The 22,165-nt window shown below is 47.1% G+C and overlaps 1 protein-coding gene across 2 annotated transcripts in view; it reads left to right on the top strand.

Moving 5' to 3' along the window:
• The window catches only part of LOC106749636 (low density lipoprotein receptor adapter protein 1-like), a 68,381-nt gene that overhangs the window by 31,935 nt on the left and 14,281 nt on the right, over window positions 1-22,165 (top strand). For both annotated transcript variants that reach the window (XM_014629295.1, XM_014629294.1), the window contains exon 2: window positions 21,017-21,219. In XM_014629295.1, the coding sequence (XP_014484781.1) occupies window positions 21,017-21,219 (203 nt within the window). The remainder of the gene's footprint in view (window positions 1-21,016; window positions 21,220-22,165) is intronic.

Below are 22,165 nucleotides of genomic sequence, written 5' to 3' on the forward strand. Positions count from 1 at the left end.
CCGGGGTGGCTCGACACTCAATTTAAATACAAATTAAATGACAGTCTCGACTGCCGCCCGCCGCGTCGGCTGCCCGCTTTGTCGAGATTTCTAGCATGGAAATTCGATTTGCCCGGACTAATTGCAGCGCGCCGCGCGCGCTGCGGCACGGCGCGATGCGGTGTGACGCGACTCAACGCGACGTGCGATGCCATGTGGCTACTTTTTGCTAGGTAGCGCCGGTCGCGGATCAACGAGATTTTCGAGGCTTTCCTCGGCGCGAGGGAAGATTACGTTTGGTATTTCCTCGAATTTTTTTTCTCGCGTTGAACGGTACAACCGCGTTTAATTAGAAAATTATTTGATTGCGGGTGCCCGATTGTCACATAGGTAATAAATCGTACGCTTCCTTCTCTCCTCCCCCCTTCCTCCTCTCTCTCTCTCTCTCTTTCTCTATCCATTTATTTATCTCTGTATATATCTGTCTATCTCTCTCATTCTCCCTAACGTCCTTCCTGAAATCGGATTATCCGGTCCATATGTGTGAATGCGCTCGGATAGTTCCGACGAGGGTTCGAAGGAAATCAGACTCGGCGTTCGTACAGAGCGGAAAGCCGCGTTGCATTCATTAGCCGATAGCGTTATTGTTGGGAAAGCGGGTGCGCATTCGCGTACGGAATCTGGCCGGTGGCCAAAACCGGTCGACTTGGCCGATTCGCCATCGACTCGCCGAATTTCCAATGCAAACACCACCCCCTCCGGTCGCCCACACTTCTCGAGATATCGCGACTCTCTTTCGTCCGAATCACATTCCCCCTCGTCGTCTTTCAATCTCGTTTTCCCTCCCCGTACTCGTGCCTCTCTGTTATTTCCTTTCTTTTGCGCTCCTCCCTTCGGCTCTTTTCTCCTCTTCTTCTTCCTCCTCCTCCTCTCTTTCTACCTTCGTTCTTCCGGTCTCCCTGTTTCTCTTCTTTTTCTTCTTCAATACGTTCATCTTCGGGAAAAAGGAGTCGAGACATTCCCGGCATTTTTGCTTGCCCCGACTCGACCACGGGCTCAATTTTGCTGGAAAATTCCTCCTTCCTCGCGGTCTTTTGTGGCGAACGGGCGAGATCGAGGAACGAATAAAACTGCCGCGAGACGAGGCTACTTTGGTATTCCCCCGAAAGATTCTATCGATCTCGCCGACCTCGCGAGCTACTTCTTCGCTGTTACGGCGCTTTTCCCTCCTAGACGTTCTTCCAGATGCATGGGGAAACAGATCGTGTTCTTTTAGTTTCTAGGGAATTTCGAGAAATTTCAGCACGAGCGCAAGAATATTCGAACTGAATGCACGCAGAGAAAAGTTTACCGCTGATGCGGAAAATAACAATAACATTTCCCTACAATATAATCAAATATAGATTACAACACACGACTTTGGCAACTTTGGAAATTTTCTATCATAGGATTCATATTGAAAATTAGGCACAACATCGATGAGTTTCCGATTTTTATATCTTTCTTCTAATTCACGAATTTATATCTTTCTTTTCATCCACACTACGTAAACCCGATAACTACAAATCCACTACCACGTCTCTTTTCTCTCTTATTGCCTGAAATTGCGGGAAGTGGATTCAGAGATCAAAGTGATTAATGTAGCTAATACGAGCCAAGATGGTCGCGCAAGATTTGTTTGAACTCGTTATTCGGTAAACTGAACTTCGCCGAGAATATTCGCGCGAACATGATAAGCCAACTACTACCGATTGCAACGCGCTTTCGCGTAATATTCCGCGGCACATTACGGTCTTCCCAGGATCTTCCTTCGCTCCGACACCATTATCTTTCCTTTTGCTGAAATGGAAGATTACCGGGCAAATTTACCGTATATTACAGGATTGCGTTAATCCCGCGGGGAGGTGAATTCTGGGAGCTTTTATCCCATCGCTTTGTAATCCCATTACAACGCGGGGCGAGGCGATAGTCTCAGGTAGAAATAACCGGAACAAATGTTTGCTCGTAATGCCACGAGTAACGGGAAATAGCTGGTCGGATCGCTCGTTGCGAGGATCTCTTTCGACGTCGAGCGGAAGTTCGCGATCCACTATCGCGTCATTCTGTGACTCGTGCGTTCTTTGCGTGTCGCCCGGATTGTGCCGAAGTTGTCGTTCCTGAAATTTAAGTCGCGAGAAACGCTTTATTTCCGATTGCTTTTAACGTGGAAAGAAGAAACTCTTGACCGGCACGCACGACACTCTCCATTTGTTTTCTCATTCTTTCCCTTTTGCATACATCTCGTACGATCAACTCGGTCGAATGTTTATCAGCAAACCGGTGGCCAGGAATTAGCTGAGAGGCTTTGGTGGACGACAGAGCGCTCGGGATCGATATCTTGCAGAAGTAATCTGTCCGTCCTAATAGGATTTCATCGCGAGTCCTTCCTGTCCCGTTTCCCTCCAGGATTAGTTCGTGGAGTTACACAGTCACTCGACGTTGCACGTGCATGTCCTTCCGAACACGTTTAATAAGACGACAGGAGCCGAGCGCGACGCACGGCACCTGCCAGGACCGATCTTGGAGGGATAGTTTCGAGTTGCATCGGCTAAGGACGAGGCGTCTCGAACGGACAAGATGGAATATATATAAAGGATATAATACGTCAATCAAAAAGTTCGTTTCAATTTTGAAGTGACATTTTTATTTTATTGCATTTATTGAAAACAAATGATTTATTAATTAAGTAATCGCCGTCGATTATCAGTTTTCACCGTTTCGGCAGCATTCTAATACTTTTGCTATAAAAGGTGGCTGGTTTATCGTTAAAAAAGTTAGAGGATCAAACGGAGCTTGTTGTCCAACTGAATAAAATACAAGTTTCGAATAAAGCATATGAATATGTTGAATTTAAACAGCTTTAATATGACTATAAGAAGAAAGGAAGGAAAGACGAGGGAAATTTTCTTTCTCAAAAAATATTTATGTTCCTCAAAAACGGTGGCGTACGATATGACCCACCACTTGTTTCGCGAATAAAATCTTTATTCGCTGTACAATATTAGAAATGAATATAGCAGAATAGAGATAATTTCATGGGAATTTATTCTCTGTGGAGTACATGTTCAATGTGGCCATTGTTCCGTCTGATAAGTTCTTGCACACGAACTGTGGCATCGTCGATCACTCGTCGGTGACGATTCCAAACGGTTTATGCAAGATGGAGCCAGGCTTCACACAGTTAATATTATTTCGGATGTCCCGCGCGACACTTTCGATTCATGTATAATTTCGCATCGATTTTCCGATCGTTTCGGACGTGGACAGATTTTGCCCCGAAGTAGTCCTGATTTAAATCTCTGTGATTTCTTTCTGTGGAGGTTTCTCAAAGAAAAGCTTTTTTTTTCGAAAAAATCCAAAACAATAATGGAGCTGAAAGCGTTATCCATTCAGGCTGGAATAACGAGATAGAAATTGTGTGCCAACGAGTGATCAACAATGTCACGTGCAAGAAATACCAGACAGAACAGTGGTCACATTAAACATGTACTTCATAGAGAATAAAAATTCCCGTGAAATTATCTTCCTTTTGCTGTATTCATTTCTAGTATTGCACAATGAATAAAGATTTTATTCACGAAACAAATAGTGGATCGTATTGTGCGCCATCCTATATTTACGTTTCAATATCCGTTGGTTGGGGAGAATCTGAGTTTTCAAATTTGGAGTTCGCATCTTCGGCATCAGGAAGTAACATTATTTCTTACGGAAACACCGAAGCGTCGGGGGGGATTCGTTTTCCCGCGGGCGTCTTTCGCGACATCTCACCCGGAGATGTGATGACCGAAAGTATAATTACGAGGGTGATATAGCGTTGCAACTAACAACCGTCAAGCGGACTCACGCTGGCCTATGCGAGCCTGGACAAAGCAGTTGAAGCGAGTGCGCTTTTTCGCTGCTTGCGTAAAGCGGTGACGACGCCGCCGTCCTCGGCGGCGGCGGTAATTTAAGGACGTTTATTACCCCACACCGCAGGACCGTAAACACGAGAGGGTAGGACGCGACGAGTTAGGACGCGGTGCCGGAAGGAAGCGGGAAAGGGGGCTTCGTGATACCCGTGCCACTCGAGTACATATTTCGCCCGCAAAACTCGGGTTGGCGATCCCTTCGCGCCACGCGCGTGCACGCTCGGGGATCTTTCGTTGGAACGCGGACACTTGCGGATTTAACCACGCTTTCGAGGCTCTCTCCAACGTTACTGAGCGGTGTATGTTACGCGAGTAATATGGCAACGCGGCCGAGCACGTAGATCCTCGGAAAGAGAGACTACGCTTCGACAAAGCCGCATATTGTGCGCAGCGTTCCGGAAGTTCGCGTTTCGCCGTGTCCGAGTGGATCGTTACGACGGCGATTAGGCGAACGTGTACACGTTTAAGGAATGCCTGCTCGCTCGTTCACGGTGCTAATAGCTGCGCTGCTGCGTTTAACGCTACCGTAGCGAGCAGCAAAACCGCAAACGCGCTAATCAAAATGGGAGACCTTCTCCCAGAGGGGTAACTCGTGCCGAGTTGAACGCGTGGATCGAGGAGAACGAGTAACGTTTTGTCATCAGATTTCGTCGAAGCTACGTCAGTCGAGACAATGTAGGTTCAACAAAGAATCGTAACTTTCGTCCCCCTCTCACTTCCTTCTCTCTCTCTCTTCTACAGCTGAAATAAAAAAAGAGAGAAAAGGAAAAAAAGAGGAAAGAGATAGACGAGCCGATGCTCCGGCGGCTGTGAGATATTGCGATTTAACGGATCTCGCGCAGCCTCCGGGCAAGAGAGCGAGACAAAAGCGGGGTCCGGTCGTCTAGCAAAGCCAGGCAACAGTAGCAGAGGCTGCGAGGGCGGGCCGGGGGTTAAGTGCATTCGAGTTAAAGCGAGTTGGCGTCGACACGGGGGGTGGCTAGGTAGCTGGGTAGGTTTTTTGCCACTTAAGCCGCCCGAGCGGGGAGCCGGCGCGAGTAGTGCGCCGCGAGCAAACGGAAAGTTGTTTCGGCACGATAGGCAAACTGACTTTTCGCCGACTCTTCGAAGCACACGAGCGGGCTTCCATTTTCAATACGCGTCCACGTGTGCGACTCTTTTACGAGCGAGGGATTTTCGGCGATATTTATCGCGATACCCGCGAATTCGCACCCGCGAGCGATTAAATCGCAAACGTACCGTCGGCGGAACGATCGGAAACGGGGAGGAGGCGATGGAGCTTTCTCGTTTCCGCGCGAATTCACGCTCGGCCCGAACAATACACGGCCGATCGAAGCGATCGGTGACGACGGGGCGAACGAGTGCGCCGAGAGGGGCGACGTCCCCGTCGGCGAAATTAACGTCACACGTTGGCGCGATCGTTCAATGACGACTTTTATCGCGTTGTTAATTCACTTAACGTGTCGACTTGATCCCAGCCCGATTTCCATACCGAAGCGCAATCTGTGGATCCATATACGCTCGTGCGATATATCCTTCTCTCTTCTCCTCCCTCCCTCGCCCGTTCAAATTAATCGAACGGAGAAATTTGTTTTCTCGCAGCTGCGTCTTTTGTGCGCTCGCACGGTCGATCGCTTAGTAATATTATTCCGAGAGAGTGCCGCCCTCGGCGGCGAGCTCGGGAGGGAAAGGACCGCGAAGGTAGCGTCCGATTGGAAGAAAGGCGAGCTCAAAGGGGAAATAGCGCGACGGAGGGAAAATCCTTTCCTCCGGGTGTCTCCCTCGGAACGCGAGGGACGGCAGAAATTGCTTCCCGCCGCCGTCTGGTATTGTCGAGGATCGCCGTCGTTGTCCTCGGGACGGTCCTCGGGACAGTACCCTGGACGGTCTTCTCTTCTTCCGAAGGATCCCTCATCCCTCTCCCGATAGAAAGAGTAATCGACGCTTCCTCCGTGAAAAAGATTTCTCCGCGGAGGCGAACAAGGAAATTTCGCGAACGTGATCGGAGGCCGGGGATGGGCTCCGCGAATTCTCCTGTCCCTGGTGTGCCATCGGGGCTCGCTTTTTTCGAGACTCCCTAAAATTATCCCATCCACTTTCACGGATTCGGAACGTCTTTTCGACGTCGACCCCGCCGTCGACGGCCATGGTAATTGACGTTTCCATCCGGGAAAAGCTCTGTCGCGTAGCAACGGCTGAACCTGGCGTCGTCACCTACAACGGGAAGATCGTCCACCACCACCACGAGCTCGTGAAAGATCTTATTATCTTTTTAAACCTTACGAGACGAGAGGGAGGAAGTGGAGGGTCGCGCAGCGACGGTAGGAGCGTGTCTGGTAACTGCGTTAATCAAGCGGAAAAGATTAATTATTAAATATATATTCTTCGCAACGCTCCGTGCTCTCTCTCTCTCTCTCTTTTGGCTGAAATAAAGGATATAAATTCTCGACGTTTTTATCGGGGATAGACGCGAGCGATACGCAATTATGATCCTGGTTGGTTGTCGGACGTTGCTTGTAGGAAGAAATTTCATTTCGATATACCGCCCTCGACGGATAAAATCCGCCGCAATATCGCATCATCATTTGCCCGACTCCCTCCGTTCTCTACATATTTGACGTTTCGTCGGCAAAAATTTCTCCCGGCTCATAGAGTCCGCGGGCCCGTAAAAAAGTAACGGCGTATCTGCGCGCGCCGCTGTATATTTCAGGGACAATTTCGCGAGAATGGGGTCTCGCTCTCCGTGAAAAAGCGGGGGTACTGGATATTCGTACGTTTTCACGAAATAAGGTCGCACCCGGCTGCCCTGGTGTCCCTCCCTCTCTTTTCCTCCGTCACGCGCGCTCTACATCTATCATATCCTTAAATCGAGCGCCGTCGAACTTCCGGGACTAGATTCATTATCCAGCTGCGAGATGCTTTACCGACGAGCAAGCGGTTTCTCTATTCGCGAATCTCCGCCACGGAAACAGACGTGAAAGGTGGCGGGCGACAACGGCAGGGTGTACCACGTCCAACTACCGCGACGCGCTGCCTCCAACTTTCGGAAAACCGGCGACACGAAACTTAGCCCGATTCGGCGCTCGAGACGTGAGCGAGTTCGATCCAATTACCTGTCGCACTTACGACGGGAACGGATGTCACGGCGACGTCGATCCGCGCGGAATAACTTGGCGATGCGCGTTTCACGCCGATAGACAAAACAGCGGCGGACCGGCTGAAACTCGCGCGGCTCCGCTTCGTTTCTGTACGCACGTCGGTCGGAAGTTCACTCGCGTCTTCTCTCCGACGAATTCGCGAGTGATTCGCGGCGAAAATGCGATCGATCGCCCTTTAACAAGGGTGTGCGAATATATTCGGTCGACTGCGAAATCAATGATACGGTAAACTCGATCCTTTTCGATCTTTCGTTAATAATAATAATTGCATTTCGCCAGTCACAAACCATTGTATCTATTTGATTTATTTGCACGGCAAAATCATCTGTTATTTATTTTCTAATTATATATATATATTTCTTTATATTTCTTCATATTTATATTTATATATTTATATGTGTGCATATTTATCATCGTGTGTGCGTCTGATGAGACAGCGGCCGCTCGCGTTTTTCCACGATACTCGCCTCGTTTCTCTTCGAAACGCTGTAGAAAATTTTGCTCAGCAAGCGCACATTCATGCTCACACACAGGCGCGGGGTATATATTTTTTAATTATTCGAAAGAACGGTTCGCTTTCACCGCACGAGTGCAATTAGACGGGCCGCTAACGCGCCTTTAAAAAGTTCATTCCGCCACGGCATTCTTCTCTTTTGCTTTGCCGTTATGCCGCGAGTAATAAGAGTAGCGATCGCTTCAGCCCTTGTCAAAAGTGGTCATTTTTTTACAAAGCGCACTGTTTCTGCCGGGGAGCGACGTTGGAACGTCCTTTCATTGAAAAAGATGAAAAGTTTTAATTAGCGTGCACTATACAGATTGTGTTCAGCTTTAGCGATCAAACATCCGATAAACATCCGTCAGGCTTTCTTTACGTCGCGTTTTTTTTTCCTTCCGTGAACTAAACAACGTTTTTCTCCACTTTGTTATTTGTACACCGAATATTGTTCTTAACGAACGACGAAACATTCGACGATAGCAACCGATACGAAAGAGAATCTTATCATCCCGCAATATTTCTGAAATTTACATAGAATATTCGTTAAACGTTCGTCAGATTTCCATCGCATCACGCTTTTTCTCCTCTTCAACGAAGTCTGACTAAGCGCTATTTTTCTCCACTTCGTTATTTATGTATCGACCTTTTCTTAACGAACGGTCTTTTATTCGACGAAGGTAACCAGTTAAAAAGAATCGTTTCATTCCGAAATATTCCTGCAATTCGCACAAAATATCCGATAAATATCCGTTAGGTTTTCATCGCGTTATAATTTTTTACCCTACGACAAAGTCTGACCGAACACTGCCTTTCTCTACTTCATTATTTGCGTATCAACCTTTTCTTAACGAGCGGTATTTCATTCGACGAGAATAACCAATCAACAAAAATCGTTCCATCCGGAAATATTTCTGAAATTCGCACAAAATATTTTATAAACGTGACCAAAAAACCGTCTCTTTCTTCACTTCTAAATGAGTTATTGAATGAATAAGTAGCATATTTTATTGTTCCGAAATGTAATGATTATACAAAAATTGAGCTCAGTTGTATATATGACGCAATATAAATATTATATTAAAAGCATCACCCTGCTTGGCTTACCGACGACTCATACCGAATATTTTCTTAACGAGCGCTGAAGCACCTGACGGGAGTAGACAGTCGGAAAGGATCATTTTACTCCGAAATACTCCTGAAATTCACCGCGAGTATACACTCCTCGCGCTCGCGCGGAGGCGAGGCTCATGAAAAATTCAGATTTCCCCTGTATGAATGCATAAAAACTGAGCACCAACCTGAAAAGGGTAAACTAAACGTCGCCGCATTGTCCTCGCTCTTTCGCGCGAGAGCCCGCGCGGCTTTCTCGTTTCGCGCACCTCTTCCTTCTTCCTTTTGTTTTTTAATTAGTTGCGAAGGACCGCTTGTTTCCCTAACACGAATGGAATTAGTCGGTAATGCGACTTGGAAAAGTTTGCGAGCACGAGGTGAAACTGCTGGCCGCGGGCGTTTCTCCTTGGCGATTCGCCTTGGCGCGACGCAACCGCCTTTGTTACGCGCGCGTAATCAAGGGAAATGCAGGGGCGCCGCCTTCTCCGAGAGGAGACACTGTTTGCGGGGGCGAACGAGCGCCCAGTGCGAGGCACATCGAGGTTTCCTTATCTCGTTGCAGCACTCCGCGCGAGCGTGGAAACGATGTATCGGCGATCGATTCGACGCGATATCCCGACCGCAAATGGCACATTCGGTAAACGGAAAACGTCGAAATTTCGCAGTCCCCCCCCCCCTCTCTCTTAAATTTACATTTAAAATAGGGCTGTTCTTTGCTGTTCTTAAATCAAGATTTGACTTATACATCGAGTTGCTCCTCGTTACGACAGCGACTCGTATGACTCGTATGACTCGTTGATCTTTTCTATCCCGTCATATAAATTTACACCGGATTATAGGCCGCGTGGATTTTGCGCCCGGGAAAAATTGCACGGCGAAGCTGCCGTTTTCGACAGAGCCTTTCCGTATAACATACACCGGCGGGTATGCCACATCGGAGTCTGCGCTTATGCGCAGAGGCAACCCCTTATGCACGACCAAGCCGCCCATTACTCTTCCTCGTATAATAACCTCGTAAAATAGGGAAACTACGAAAAGCCGCCGAAATTAAGGCGCCGTCGAGCGAGCGACGCCGGCACTCGGCGAATCGAGAGGAGGGGGTCGCCTCCGTCGCATTCAATCCGTCGTATCTCGTTATTGGAACGAGTTTAAATAATAAATGGCAAATTAGGCCAAGGCGAACACCGCCGGGACACCGGTGTTCTTGTGTAGATATTCGAAATAGCGGTAGGCTGTTCAGATCGAGAAACAATGAGAGCTGCATCACGATTTTGAACAGCCGCGCACAAACGTCCGTGGCCGTCGACTCGAATGATCTAATTTATCACATATGTCGATCGGATTTGCGTCTCGCAGCAGAAGAGAGTTCGATTCTATCGTTAATTAATGTTTTCGTTGATTGATAATATAATGAGAAATATAATTTAGAATCTCGTTGGCTCTTCTAATGTCTCGATAAATTTGAGTAATATCTCCCTAGTACGTATTATATTATTATATTGTATTTAATACATCATTTATATACATGTTTATCTCTTGTTTATCTTATATTTTTAAGAAATATTTTTATATTATTCTCACATCACATTACGTCTGTGTTATATAGGGTGAAGCAATAACAGTTTTAAATATTTTTGAGAAATAAAAATATTTTATTTAATAATTAAATGAAGATGAAAAAAGTTTATTGGAATGTTTGAAGTGATGGCCGTTATAGTATATCAATGCTAATTCTGTTAAATAAATTTCTTCCCTATTCTCATACATTGTGTATCTTAAAAATATTCAAGGTGGTAATAATTACTAATAATCTCGTCTTGTACATTGAGAAACCAATTCGGTCGAATCAACGGTGAAAATGGACAACCAAACGTGTTTCGGTTAAAGGAAATCAAACTTTTGGATGTAAAAACTAAATTTAGTTCTTACAACTAGTTTGATAATTTGATTTTATAGCCAAAAATTCTGTTCCCTTTAACCAAAGCGCATTCGGTTGTTCATTTCCAAATTGATGCAACCAAACTGGCTTTTTCAACGTATATTATATTCATCGTAACATTTATTACATTTCTTGCAATTATCCCAAGTATTAATCCAAACCCAAAGATTGAACGTAACGCTAGTTACTTCGAGGTCGACATTTGCGAAATGAATTCTAATCGCGCATTCCATAAAACTAACACGATACGTCCCATCGGGCATGCGTCAATATGTTATTTTGGAATCTCCGAAGACAGGAATAAGTGTTCCGCTCGAATCACATTTCAGCGGCCTGCCGTTTCGGAATGGCCGTGCTTGGCGTATTTTCTAAGTTAATGAGAACAGACGAGAGAGAGAGAGAGAGAGAGAGAGAGCGCGATACACAGCGGTCGGCGGGCGCGGCGGCTGCGAACGGCGAAGTTTCACAATTAAAAGTTTGTCGGGGGCGCGTAAAGCGCGCTCGATACTATATCGCGCGAATAATTTATGCGCAGAAATCCTGTTCGATCCCCGCGGATACGCGCGTCCGGGCTTTACGAGGTGGAAAAAGCCATGAATATTTTACACGCCGGAGCAAAACGGAGGCCACGCTCCGTGACGGAATCGGCCGAGTGGTTCCTTTGCGAAAAGAGATTATTCGTGATTGATTTTGCCGTCCGCCGGCCGTTTGTCATTATATTTGCACTTTGCATCACACCGTTATGGCGACTTCTTGCGAAACCCCTTCAGCGTGATAATGTCGCCACCTCCCGAGGGAGATAAAAGATAAATTTCGTGGCATGGTGCTGCGGTATCGCACACGTGCACGGGCATACGTTGGGTATGATAATTTATAATTGACGATGCAACGTTACATGCAATGTTGTAATTTTTCATCCGAACCTCCGAATTCTCCCGCTCGCTTTCATCGCGCTTCACGAAAACGACGACAGCTCTGATATTCCGAAGAAAAAAATATTCCCGGAGATCGAAGCTGAAAATAAAGAAAATCAAGAATCCGGAACAACGGTTCATCATGATTTTCCGCGAGCACAGTTTATCACGTTACTATTTGCGCGCCCCCGGAAATTATCCCGCTGTCTCGTTTTTTCGCGTATACCGGGCGGCTGTATAAACATCGGCGCTTTTATGCGGCGCTTTTATGAAGCTTCGCTGCTCGCGTAATCGGCAGAAAAATTGCGTATTTCACCATCGGGGCACCGCGATACGTAAATATGCAAACTCGGTTACGGGCTGCGCGCGGGCCCACGATTGTTTTATGAGGTGGAAAAATCTATGAATGCTTTATCGCGAAATATGTCGATTTACGATTCGAACGAATTCAGACGAGCACGGGGTCGAGAGGGCTCTTCCCTAAGAAACGGATAAAGTAAAAATACGTATATCTGGTACGACCCGCGCTAAATCCGCACCTCCGTTAAATCTTGACAACGCAGATCTCCCGATCGACTCGCAGTCGGCTTGGCAGGTAATCCTCGCGTTTTATTATACTGTAAACAAAGATCAGTCGAAACAACGCTGGAATCGAGTTGAACGAATCCGATCTCAGGAAATTTCAAGATTGTACACAGAAAAACAGATTTCCTTGGATTTAATAAAATTCTTTTTAATATAAACAAATTTGTTTTCTGGAACAAAGCAAACAAGCGGGTGTTTGATTCAACAAACAGGATTGTTTAGTTTCTCAAGCAATAAATTTCGATCTAAATTCTAAATTTAATTCAAAATCCCACGTTGAAGACTATTGATCTGATTTGATCGTTACTCAATTCGACTTGATCGCAACTCGCGCGGTAATAATTTGCGTAACCCCTGAAAATCAATTCTTTGTGATCATGTTTCTCAATTAACCCTTTTTTACACGATTTTTACACAATTCAACTTTCCGGCGTCGTAAAACTTGATGTTTATTTGCATCTGATTTAATTTGTCGTTTCGCGGAAACTTTATTCACGGGAGAAACACATCTCGCGCGAAGGGGTGCAAGTTACTCTCTATCTCGAGCCAGTGAAGATAAATAAAACGCGACCGTCCACCAACACCCAGCTCGGGCAAATGCGGTTTACTGCTACGCGCCAGTTAGATGTATCTCGGTTCGTCCTCCGCCTCCGTCGAAAATAAAGATCCAAAGTTTATCGAGCTCCGTTTTAGTCGGTGCTTCGCCTCTTCGTCGTCGCGAATGGAGCGACGAAGGCCTGGCTCGTAGCTCTGGAAGCTTTATGTCGCTCCCGAGGACTCGTATTCGCTTCTCGATTAGGACAGGATTCTTCGAAGTGCTGTTCGCGTCAATGGAGAACACGAGCAGATTCCGAGAGCTCAGAAACTTCACGCTCGTTCAACCCTTTAGATGTAATTTTATCTTAAATCGATTCCTTTCTCGAGAATAAACTCTTTTTACTCTAAACGTGAGATATAGAAAATTATTTTACTAAGACGTTTCACATCTGGACAATTGTTTGACGGCTTTTCAAAGCATACAATCGTACTATTCTTTAGTTGAGCTTTAGTCGAGCACTTAAAAATTCACGATTTTATACGAGAGACAAGGAACGATACTCTCGAACGGGTTGTTCGACCTCTTGAATAGCCATTGTATTCTCCTCTCTCCTCTCTCTCTCTCTTTCTCCTCTCTTTCTGTCTATCTCCGCGCCTGTGAAGTGAAAATCCCTCGGGGACATATATCGGACTGAGCTATATTTTGCCCATAAAGTAAGGACCTCGACGGACAGCTAACTCTGTCTAAATTGCCCATGGTGCGAAGTTCGTAAATCTGCACCGCTCTCCTGGTGGCGGTTGTTGCGCCCAACAAGATAAACCCGCGAATCGATTGTAGCGCGGTTTAAATACCGCTCGTGCCTTGTTCTGACGCGCTCGCTGCGTGTATGCGTGTGCGCGCGTCTGTGTATGTGTTGCGTGTGTACGCGTTTAAACGGTAAAAATCGCAAATCCGCTTCGGACGATTTTGCGCTACCGGCGAACGCAACGCCATACAGTTGATCTGTAAATCGACTTTGGATTCGCCGGGGGGGTTCTACGGAACGTGAGCGAAAAGGTGAGATTTTCGGGACACTCTGCGTAACTCCGGCTGCGCGTAAGAGTCTATCTAACAAGGAGCTGTCCCCCTTTCGCTCACTGTAAACAATCCCGGTAAGGGGCGAGATTTGGCGCGTGCAGGCTCGGGGGCAATTTTCGCGATTCAATTTTGCCGATTGCGCGCCGCGCCGGTATTGTTTGCGCGCGATTACTATGCGGTTCGCTACCCCCGTCGGTGCTCCGAAACACACACACATGCGTGTTCCGCTCGTGTCGGGTAAAATCGTGCTGGTACCCTTGGCTCGCATTTTTTTTCAGCGGATATTTCGCCACGAACATGACATCGTTGGAACGTTAGCTCGCGTAGCCCGGCGAGAGGGAGACTTCGCGAATTGAAAGAGGCAGGAACGAGGCGCGCTCGCACAATTCGCCGATAATTTCATATCGCCGAGCTTTATGGCAGCGAGCGGATTCAGTTGCTGTTCGTGATTTCGTGCGTGGGAAGCGCATATGCGAGCGGGGGCGGAAGGAAGAAATACCCGGCGGCGGTCGCGCGTATAGAAACGGAGAAATGAATGATGAAAGCGCACCGTGTCGATACGCGCGCGCGCACATATGTGTATTTGCGTGTGTGGGAATACGCTTCGTATGGAAAAGCGTATTCGGTATAAATCCTATGGTGCATCCTATGGCGAACGTACGGGGGCGGCGGTGAAACGCGCACAACCGCGGGGCCGTTTGTACACTCGCGAGCGGTCGTTACAGTCGCTTTGCGACTGCATCGCCCGTCGTTCCTTCTCGCTTTCCCGCTTTCGCATCCGTCGAGCCGTGTCGTCCTTGGATTACTGACGCACTGAAATCGCAGGATAACCCTTTTCCGCGAAAGCGCGCCGACGAGGCGTTTCGGCCATCTCCGCGCGAGTCTCTCTCATGAAACACGCCCGAAAGAAATTCTCCTCTGCGATGAATAATTCCTCGGAATATTTCCACGTGAATCCTTCGATCCTTAACCCCTCGCATTCCAAGGGCGCCGTAGCGCGGCCCGTCGCTCGGAATTTCTTATAAAACTCGAAAAAGAGCCGCGACGGCACCACTTTCCGTATCTTCAATCTAAACTTAAACTTACCACAAAATGGAAACTTTCAAACTAATTTGAAAATAAAGAGAGCCGAAGGGATTACTGAAAATCTTGATTGAAGCAATGATTAAGGATTTTGTACGAAACGCAGTGTGGCGTTTTTGGAAATTTTACATAGCTACGTCGCTGTGTCATCCTCGGAGCGCAAAGAGTTAATCGAGCGTTCGCGGAATGCGTGGAAATTTATAACACGATTTCCCAGCTCCACCCTCCGTCCTCTCGTCGGACTTTCGTAAATAACGCCCCCGAATCTCTCAACTAATCGCGGCTCCGTATAGCCGCGATACAATTCTTCGGGAGAATTTCAACTTCGCTGGAACAAATCCACGGCGTACATATATCGCGCAGAAGCGGCGCGTCGGGGGTAGCAGCGGTGTCTCTCTCTCTCGTCGTCGTCGTCGTCGTAGATAAGATTGCGTTCGCGAGCGGATTCGCAAGAAAACTCGCGGGCCGACGGAGGCAGGGAGGGCACATCAATTCCATTCCTATCGTTCCGAAGCGGTATGTATTGAACGTGAGAGAGGAAAATCCCATTGGATGCGCGCAACAAGCTTGAGGAACGAAGTTTCCCGGTTAACCCTCCCGCGCGTACATATCGGGCGAATCGGACCGGAAGTAAGGGAGAAATAAAATCGGCGGCGTGGTCGCACGCGCGTCGATATCCGCTCGCTCTGAAAGGCTCGCGACGAGGATTTCATTTGCAGCGTCCATCGCCGGACCGACGGACGGAAAATCGCAGCCCTTGCCAACTTTCCCGATTTTCCTCTCACCTTCTCTCTCTTCCTTCGTCCCCTCTCACCTCGTATTCGTCCCACCTAAGTTGCTTTGCCGACACCGCCCGCATTTTTCACGCTGGAAATAAGAGATGTGTTCGATGACCCGGCGCGGAATTGCGGCGCGCCGTGAAATTTAATTTCTACCTGTGACACGGATGACACGAGCGAGCGTTGTTCTGAAATTCATCGTCGTCCGCGCACCACCGCCGCTGAACACCGCTGTACACGCGCGTTTCATTTTAACCTCACGCACTTTGACACCTTATGCGCACTGCATCCGCGTTTCTCTCGATTCATCGATGAGCGGTTCGGCTCACCGCTCCACCGATTTCATTTACTTTCGTTTAATTTCACCTATGTTGAAAGTTCATCGTCTCGTCGATGATTCACGAGCACTGCTTTAGCATCCCCATGAGAGGATGATCTCGTTGCAAGTATAATTACTTAATTATTATTTCATCAAGGAATGCACTCTTCGCCTCGCTCGATATTCTCCGGCAACGTGTCGAGTGCATCCTCGAGCGGAGCGCGTCAGCTCCATGCGTGCGAATAAATCCACCTTGTGCAGGAAAATTAGGAAACTAGACTCCCAAGTGGAGCGTGGATCTTGGATAAGCGCGTTCTCAATTTCTCGAATAGTTAATTCGTCCAACCCGGTCGGCAGTCAGGGTCGTTATAGTAATCGTTGAAAAACTCCGAGTAATTGGCCCAATTTCGCAGAATTCGCGTCTGGGGCGAGAAAAGCGTCCCGCAAATTGCTTCTGCTCGAGAGATCGTGCAGAGGAGGAGAGTGAGAAAAGAAGGGTGAGAGGAAGAGAGAGAAAGAGAGAGAGAGAGAGAGATGACTTCGAGTGCTGCCGCGAGCTATGACGGAAACTTCCTCGACCTCGGATAAAACGAACCGCGAGATCCTCCCATCTCCGGCCACGGAAACTGCGCGCCTCCGCCTCGAAGATCCTCCACGACCTTCACGCGCGTGAAAACGCCTCGATCGACGAGATACCGGCGTGTCGAAGCGCTCGTAAAACTCACATTACCGCCGTAACTTCGTCATCGTCGCCAGTCGCAAATTACCATAGAAGCATATACTAAAGGATCGTTGAAGGATACGAAGTGATGTTGAAGACGAGCTCGAAAAGTCCGGAGGGTATAGGCGCTACTTAAAGAGACTTTTCCAAATAACTCTTTCATGAGTAAAGTATACCTTATGGATGTTTAGAAATCCGTATATATTCATCGAGTGTTGAAGGAAGTGATGAAAATTTCAGATAAATAATAATTATGCGATGAGATAATAACGACGATAATAATAATATAAAATAATAGTAATAAAATATAATAGTATTGAAACAGTAATGTAATAATAATAATATATGCTTCACCGTGTGCAAATTGAGAGAGTGTATTACTGTTGTAAACAAACTACAATATAAAATGAAAATGCTAACGTGATAAAAGGGATTCGAATTTAATCCCGGCGAATCCCCCACGAATCAAGCCGAATCGAATTGAATCAGTCGACGGTTCGCGCGAAATTTGCGCGATATGTTCGATTAAAAATTTTGCTCGACGGAATTTCTCGGGCACGTGAAAATTCTCACGGCGTCATCGCACCGGCGCGTCCCTCAGCCCCGACTCGCCTTTTCCCTCAATGGAATTTCAGGGGCGTTACACCACATATCGGTTTTCCACCGTGCGCCGGATGGAAGCGGTTCGCATAAATTTTCAGCCGGATGGCGGCCGCGTTTCCGTCGGTAGCATCACGGGAATGGCTTTCACGTAGCGCCCTGTCAACCGGCCGTTGAAATATTAAAATACTCGTCGATCGACGCGGAGTCAATTCTTCTTATTCCGTCGAAGACAGAACATTTGTGGAATACGTATTCCCGGCACGGTCAAATTCAGCGCGTCGCGGCCTGAATTTCATGATGTCAATGCCGGGGATAACGTTGTTGCTCGTGGCAGTGCGTATTTCAAGAGCGTCGAGGGCGCGATGAAACTACGATATAAGAATTAATAAGGAAATTTCGCCATATATATCAGTCACCTAAATCTCATTATTCTTTCTATAATTATTGAATATAAGCGCGATCTAGTGGTATAAATGCATAAAATAAATGAGCAATAAAAGACACAAGCAAACGAATTGCATTTTTCACCGAATATTATTATTCTAATGGCTATAACATTCGTGTTTTGTTCCCAAAGGCCGGTGACATTTTTTTATTTGAAATTGCATTCTGTTTGTCGTATGGTGTAAACATTTTAAAAATACATTAAGTAACACGGTTTTGACAACTCTTCCCTATTATCTTAAAAGCATCGCGTGTACAAATTACACGATCAAGTGAAGATTTAAGATTCGTCGCGCCTTTTCCAACACAACTATTTGACTTTCGATATAAAATATGAGGACGTTCACACGCGTTTGTGGACCGTGCGACGAATTTTATCGCGATTACGATGTCGTCACGTCGTCCAGATGCATTTCAATGGTTTGCGAGGAAACGCATCATCCGGGACCTTTTTCATCGCGGGAAATCGAGAAAGGGAGAGAGAGAGAGAGAATCTTTGGATGTTAGGAGGTCGCTGGAGATTGATAGCCGGCGAGGATGCGAGGGAAAAAACGCAGCGCAGGAAGTGCTCGTTGACAAATTGATACAAATGGGCACGGCGATCGCGTATCCCGCCCGCGCTTTCATGTCCTCCCACGTTTCTCGATTTGCCGAAACAACCATCGTCCATTTTTATCTACCAGCGAGTGTCGCGAGCGGGCCGCACGTGCGCGCGCGAAAATTGGATTTTCGAAAATTAACTTATCCCAGGTCAGATTGAGAAAAATCGCGCTTACCTCGCGTGACTTGGCATTCGATATTCTTTCGCTCGGTCACTTATTTATAATTATAAGTTTCTCAATTAACCTAGTTATTTTCCAATTACATTCTATAACGAACCGTCAAATTACCGTCAAATTAATTCAATTATTTTTATCATCCAACTCTTACGCAAGCGAGATCCTGTTTTTCAACTTCTTTTGTAAGTTTTTTTGTAAGTTCTTCTTCGAGCGTGCTTCATTTCAGCAAAAATTACATTTCACAACCGTTGCGATACTCGTTGAAAAATCTAAGCTAATCTCAGGGCCTAGGCAATCGTTAGAAAAGTTACACGCAAATATAAGGGGAACGCCTTCCATAAGTTCGCCGAGAAATCGGGAGAAAAGGGGCCGGGAGCGCGCCGAAGACAGGCGACATCGGCGACACGATCGATAATTCCTTTTTTATCGGACTGCTCGATTTGTATCCGAGACTTTTATTTCTCTGCTCGATTTGCGAAGAGAGACCGGCGAAGGATCGGAGCGAAAAAGTCGGCTGCGCGTATTGTCGTGCCGCGGCACGGAAACTTTTTGACACATCGCTGGTAGCGAACCGCTACTAACTTCCTTAAAGGAACACATCCGCGCGCAGAAACGCTCATGGGAGCCTCCGATGCCGCTGTTGAGCGAGAGCGAGAGAAAGAGAGAGAATGAAAGAGAGGACGAGAGACTCGATTTTCTCTCTTCGAAGCAGACGTCACAACGCACCCCGGCACGTCACAAGTAGTAACGAGTTCCCGCCGCCTTTACAAAATTGTCCTGCAATAAAGTTTCGCGCTCGACAATAACGAACTTCCGTGCGCGGTCTCCGCACGATAACACGAACCGCCATCGATAGCGCCTCTTCGCACAGAAAGATCGCGATGAAGACGAATCGCGCCAACAAAAGAACGTTGCGAAAGTTTTCCGGTTCTTCACTTCGGTTCAGATTCAATTACTTTGTTGTAGACAAAGTTACGGCGATTACACCACAGGTATGTTAAACGGCGCGTCAACGCGCATGAACCTCTCTCTCTCTCTCTCTTTATCAGTTCTCTTTGTTGAGGTCGAAGGGAGTTTGACAGAGATCGCGGGAATGACCAGTGCGCAATTACTTCCGTCGCTGGGGAGAATTCATTTAACCGGAGTGTTTGCGAAAGCCGCGCGCTCGTTTGAAAAATTGCAATTTTCTGGCATGAGAAAGAGGAAAGAGAAAATAAAAACTGATACCCGGCATAGTAAAATAATAAAATAAAAGCAGATCTCTCGTGGCCGTCGGAAGCGAAAATTTCCCTACGTCTCTCTGAATGTATTTTTTCCGTCTTGTTTTTCGGCAAGGAGAAACTATCCCCTCTCCCTCGCGTGTCCCCGCGGTTTGACCAAATACGCGTATAAATTCGGACATCCATTATTGCCACACACGTGCGGCTATTCCCGTCACGAAGTAGACAGACAACGAGGCTGGCTCATGTGGTTGCACGGACCTGGACTAATGTTACATCGGTTATCCCCCTTTCCGCCCGTAACAGCCCGGCATTCCATCTCCGCCGATACCCCGAGCTCGTGTACGTGTGTTTGCGCGGCATACAGCGGCTCCCGAATTTTCGCCCCCCCTTTACGCCCACAACTTTCCTCGCATTAAGCCGCTCGTAAATTTACCGAGATAAACATATTAATTGAGACGAAGTGCGCTTGAAAAAGCTACACTTGGAAAGGGCTTGGAAAACAGAGTGTTGCGCGTGAAAAAGTTTAGTAATATTATGATAATAATTAAAACCTTCATTTCACGATAGTTCGATGATAATCGAGGAAGAAACAAGCGGGACAAATAATAATCAGAATAAATAGCTAGATTAATTAAGAAACGCGGATTAAACGCTTGAATCCTGCGATGTGCAATTCCCTCGAGTCAACTCTTCATCCGATCGGTCAGGAAAAAGTGTGGACCAATGAGAATCAAACGCAGGACCTCAGTTGCCGTGTCGTACTGATAAGAAATCTAATCGGATCGCTAGAAAGAGCGGCTTGCGTTCAGAAAACACAACGGTTGCACAGCGGTTGAGTAATTTGTCCACGTAATTGGTTTAAATTTAGGAATCTAACGGCAATAATCAACTGACCGCTCACTGATCGTTCTGTTCCGCTGAACGCAGCCATTAATGCATGCAAAATATGAAATCAAATATTTTGGTATCGACTTTCGACTCCTTTTAGTTGCAAACGCGTACAATAAGGCTCTGTTCGTATATTCACTGCCAGTACTGAAAATACATAGTTTACGTTACGTGTATTACAGCGTAAAACCGAGCAAAGCCGAGAACTTTTCAACCGATCTTGTCCTTTATTAATCGCACATCTTGAATATTTCCCTCGATATTATCTCGCTCGATTAAATGATTATAATTCGCGCGTCTGAGCGCGAACGTTAACGATGACTACGGCCGAAGCCGAAGTCTAAAGTAAGCTGAGCTCTTAATCGATTCCCGTGTGAGAATCGCGTTGCTCATCTCGCCTCACTTCTCATGTGCCACTCGACGTTAACTTTCAGAATTATGCGAGGAATGGGCGTTGGCGAACAGCCGCGAGTGCGTGGAGGGTGGCAGCGGTGGTTCGGCGGGCACGACGCACGGGGAGGAATCCGAGGACGCGTCCGAAGCGAGGTTCACCCTCAAATATTTGGGCAGCACCCTCGTCGAGACGCCCTCGAGCGAGGAGGCCACCGCGGAAGCCATCAAGACCGTCATCACCATGGTGCGTATTCGAGAACCCTTCAACCCTTCACGCTGTGGTTTATCCTAAGCTCCACGTGTTCCGAAAGGACATCTTCTCGAAAGGGCCCCTCCCCAGCATCTGCCGGCTCTCTCGATCGAAACGAAACGCGCTTTTGTATTCGTCGAATCTGTTTCCGCAGCCGTATGGAAAAAAATTTGTCACAGTTTATTTGCCCGGTTTTCGAAAAATTTTTACGCAGAGGCCGTAGCGAAGCGTTAAAAGCGGCGTCCAAAGCGCGTTTAAATGTGCAAATAACAAAATAAAATATACAATACCGTGCACATTTTCCAATATGCGGCAGACGCACGCGAAAACCCGTTTTTAGACACGTGCTACTGACCGATTGCCTCCACGGCCCCCTCTCTATCTCTCAATACCCCTGAAATGTAATTCCCGAGGCATTTTTCGCGTTTTATGTTATGTGCCACGTACAATACACAGCATATGCGATAATTTGCGCATTGAAATTCGTCTCGTCGTTGCCGCCGTCATGCTGCTCGTCGCGCTCGTCGCACGGCCAGTTGAATTTTCAATTATTAACAAATCTGGCGTTTGTCGAAAGCGGATTTTGCTCGCCCTGTCCCTCCCCCCTCTCTCTCTCTCCTTCGTCGGGCGATTGCCGCTGTATTATTTACGACGAAATTGTATTGCACCGCGTAATTTACTTTAACCATTTTCCGACGCGGCCGCCGTGAAGAGAATTTAATTGAAATTGCAAGAGACTAATTCCGCGTAGCCGCGGGCCCGTTAATAAAGCTAATGAAAATGAATCGTGATTACTTTGCCGCCAGTCCATTCGCCGCTCCGTCTCTGTCGCGGCAGACGGACGTAGTGCTCGCTACGCGACACACCTTTTCTGTGTGTTTTCTCGCATAATTGCTATCTTCCGCCTCTTTTTCTCCCTCTCGTTCTTGTATTTTCCCTT

Source organism: Dinoponera quadriceps, unplaced genomic scaffold, assembly GCF_001313825.1.
Source record: "Dinoponera quadriceps isolate SergipeBrazil2010 unplaced genomic scaffold, ASM131382v1 scaffold4133, whole genome shotgun sequence".
NCBI classification, from domain to species: domain Eukaryota; kingdom Metazoa; phylum Arthropoda; class Insecta; order Hymenoptera; family Formicidae; genus Dinoponera; species Dinoponera quadriceps.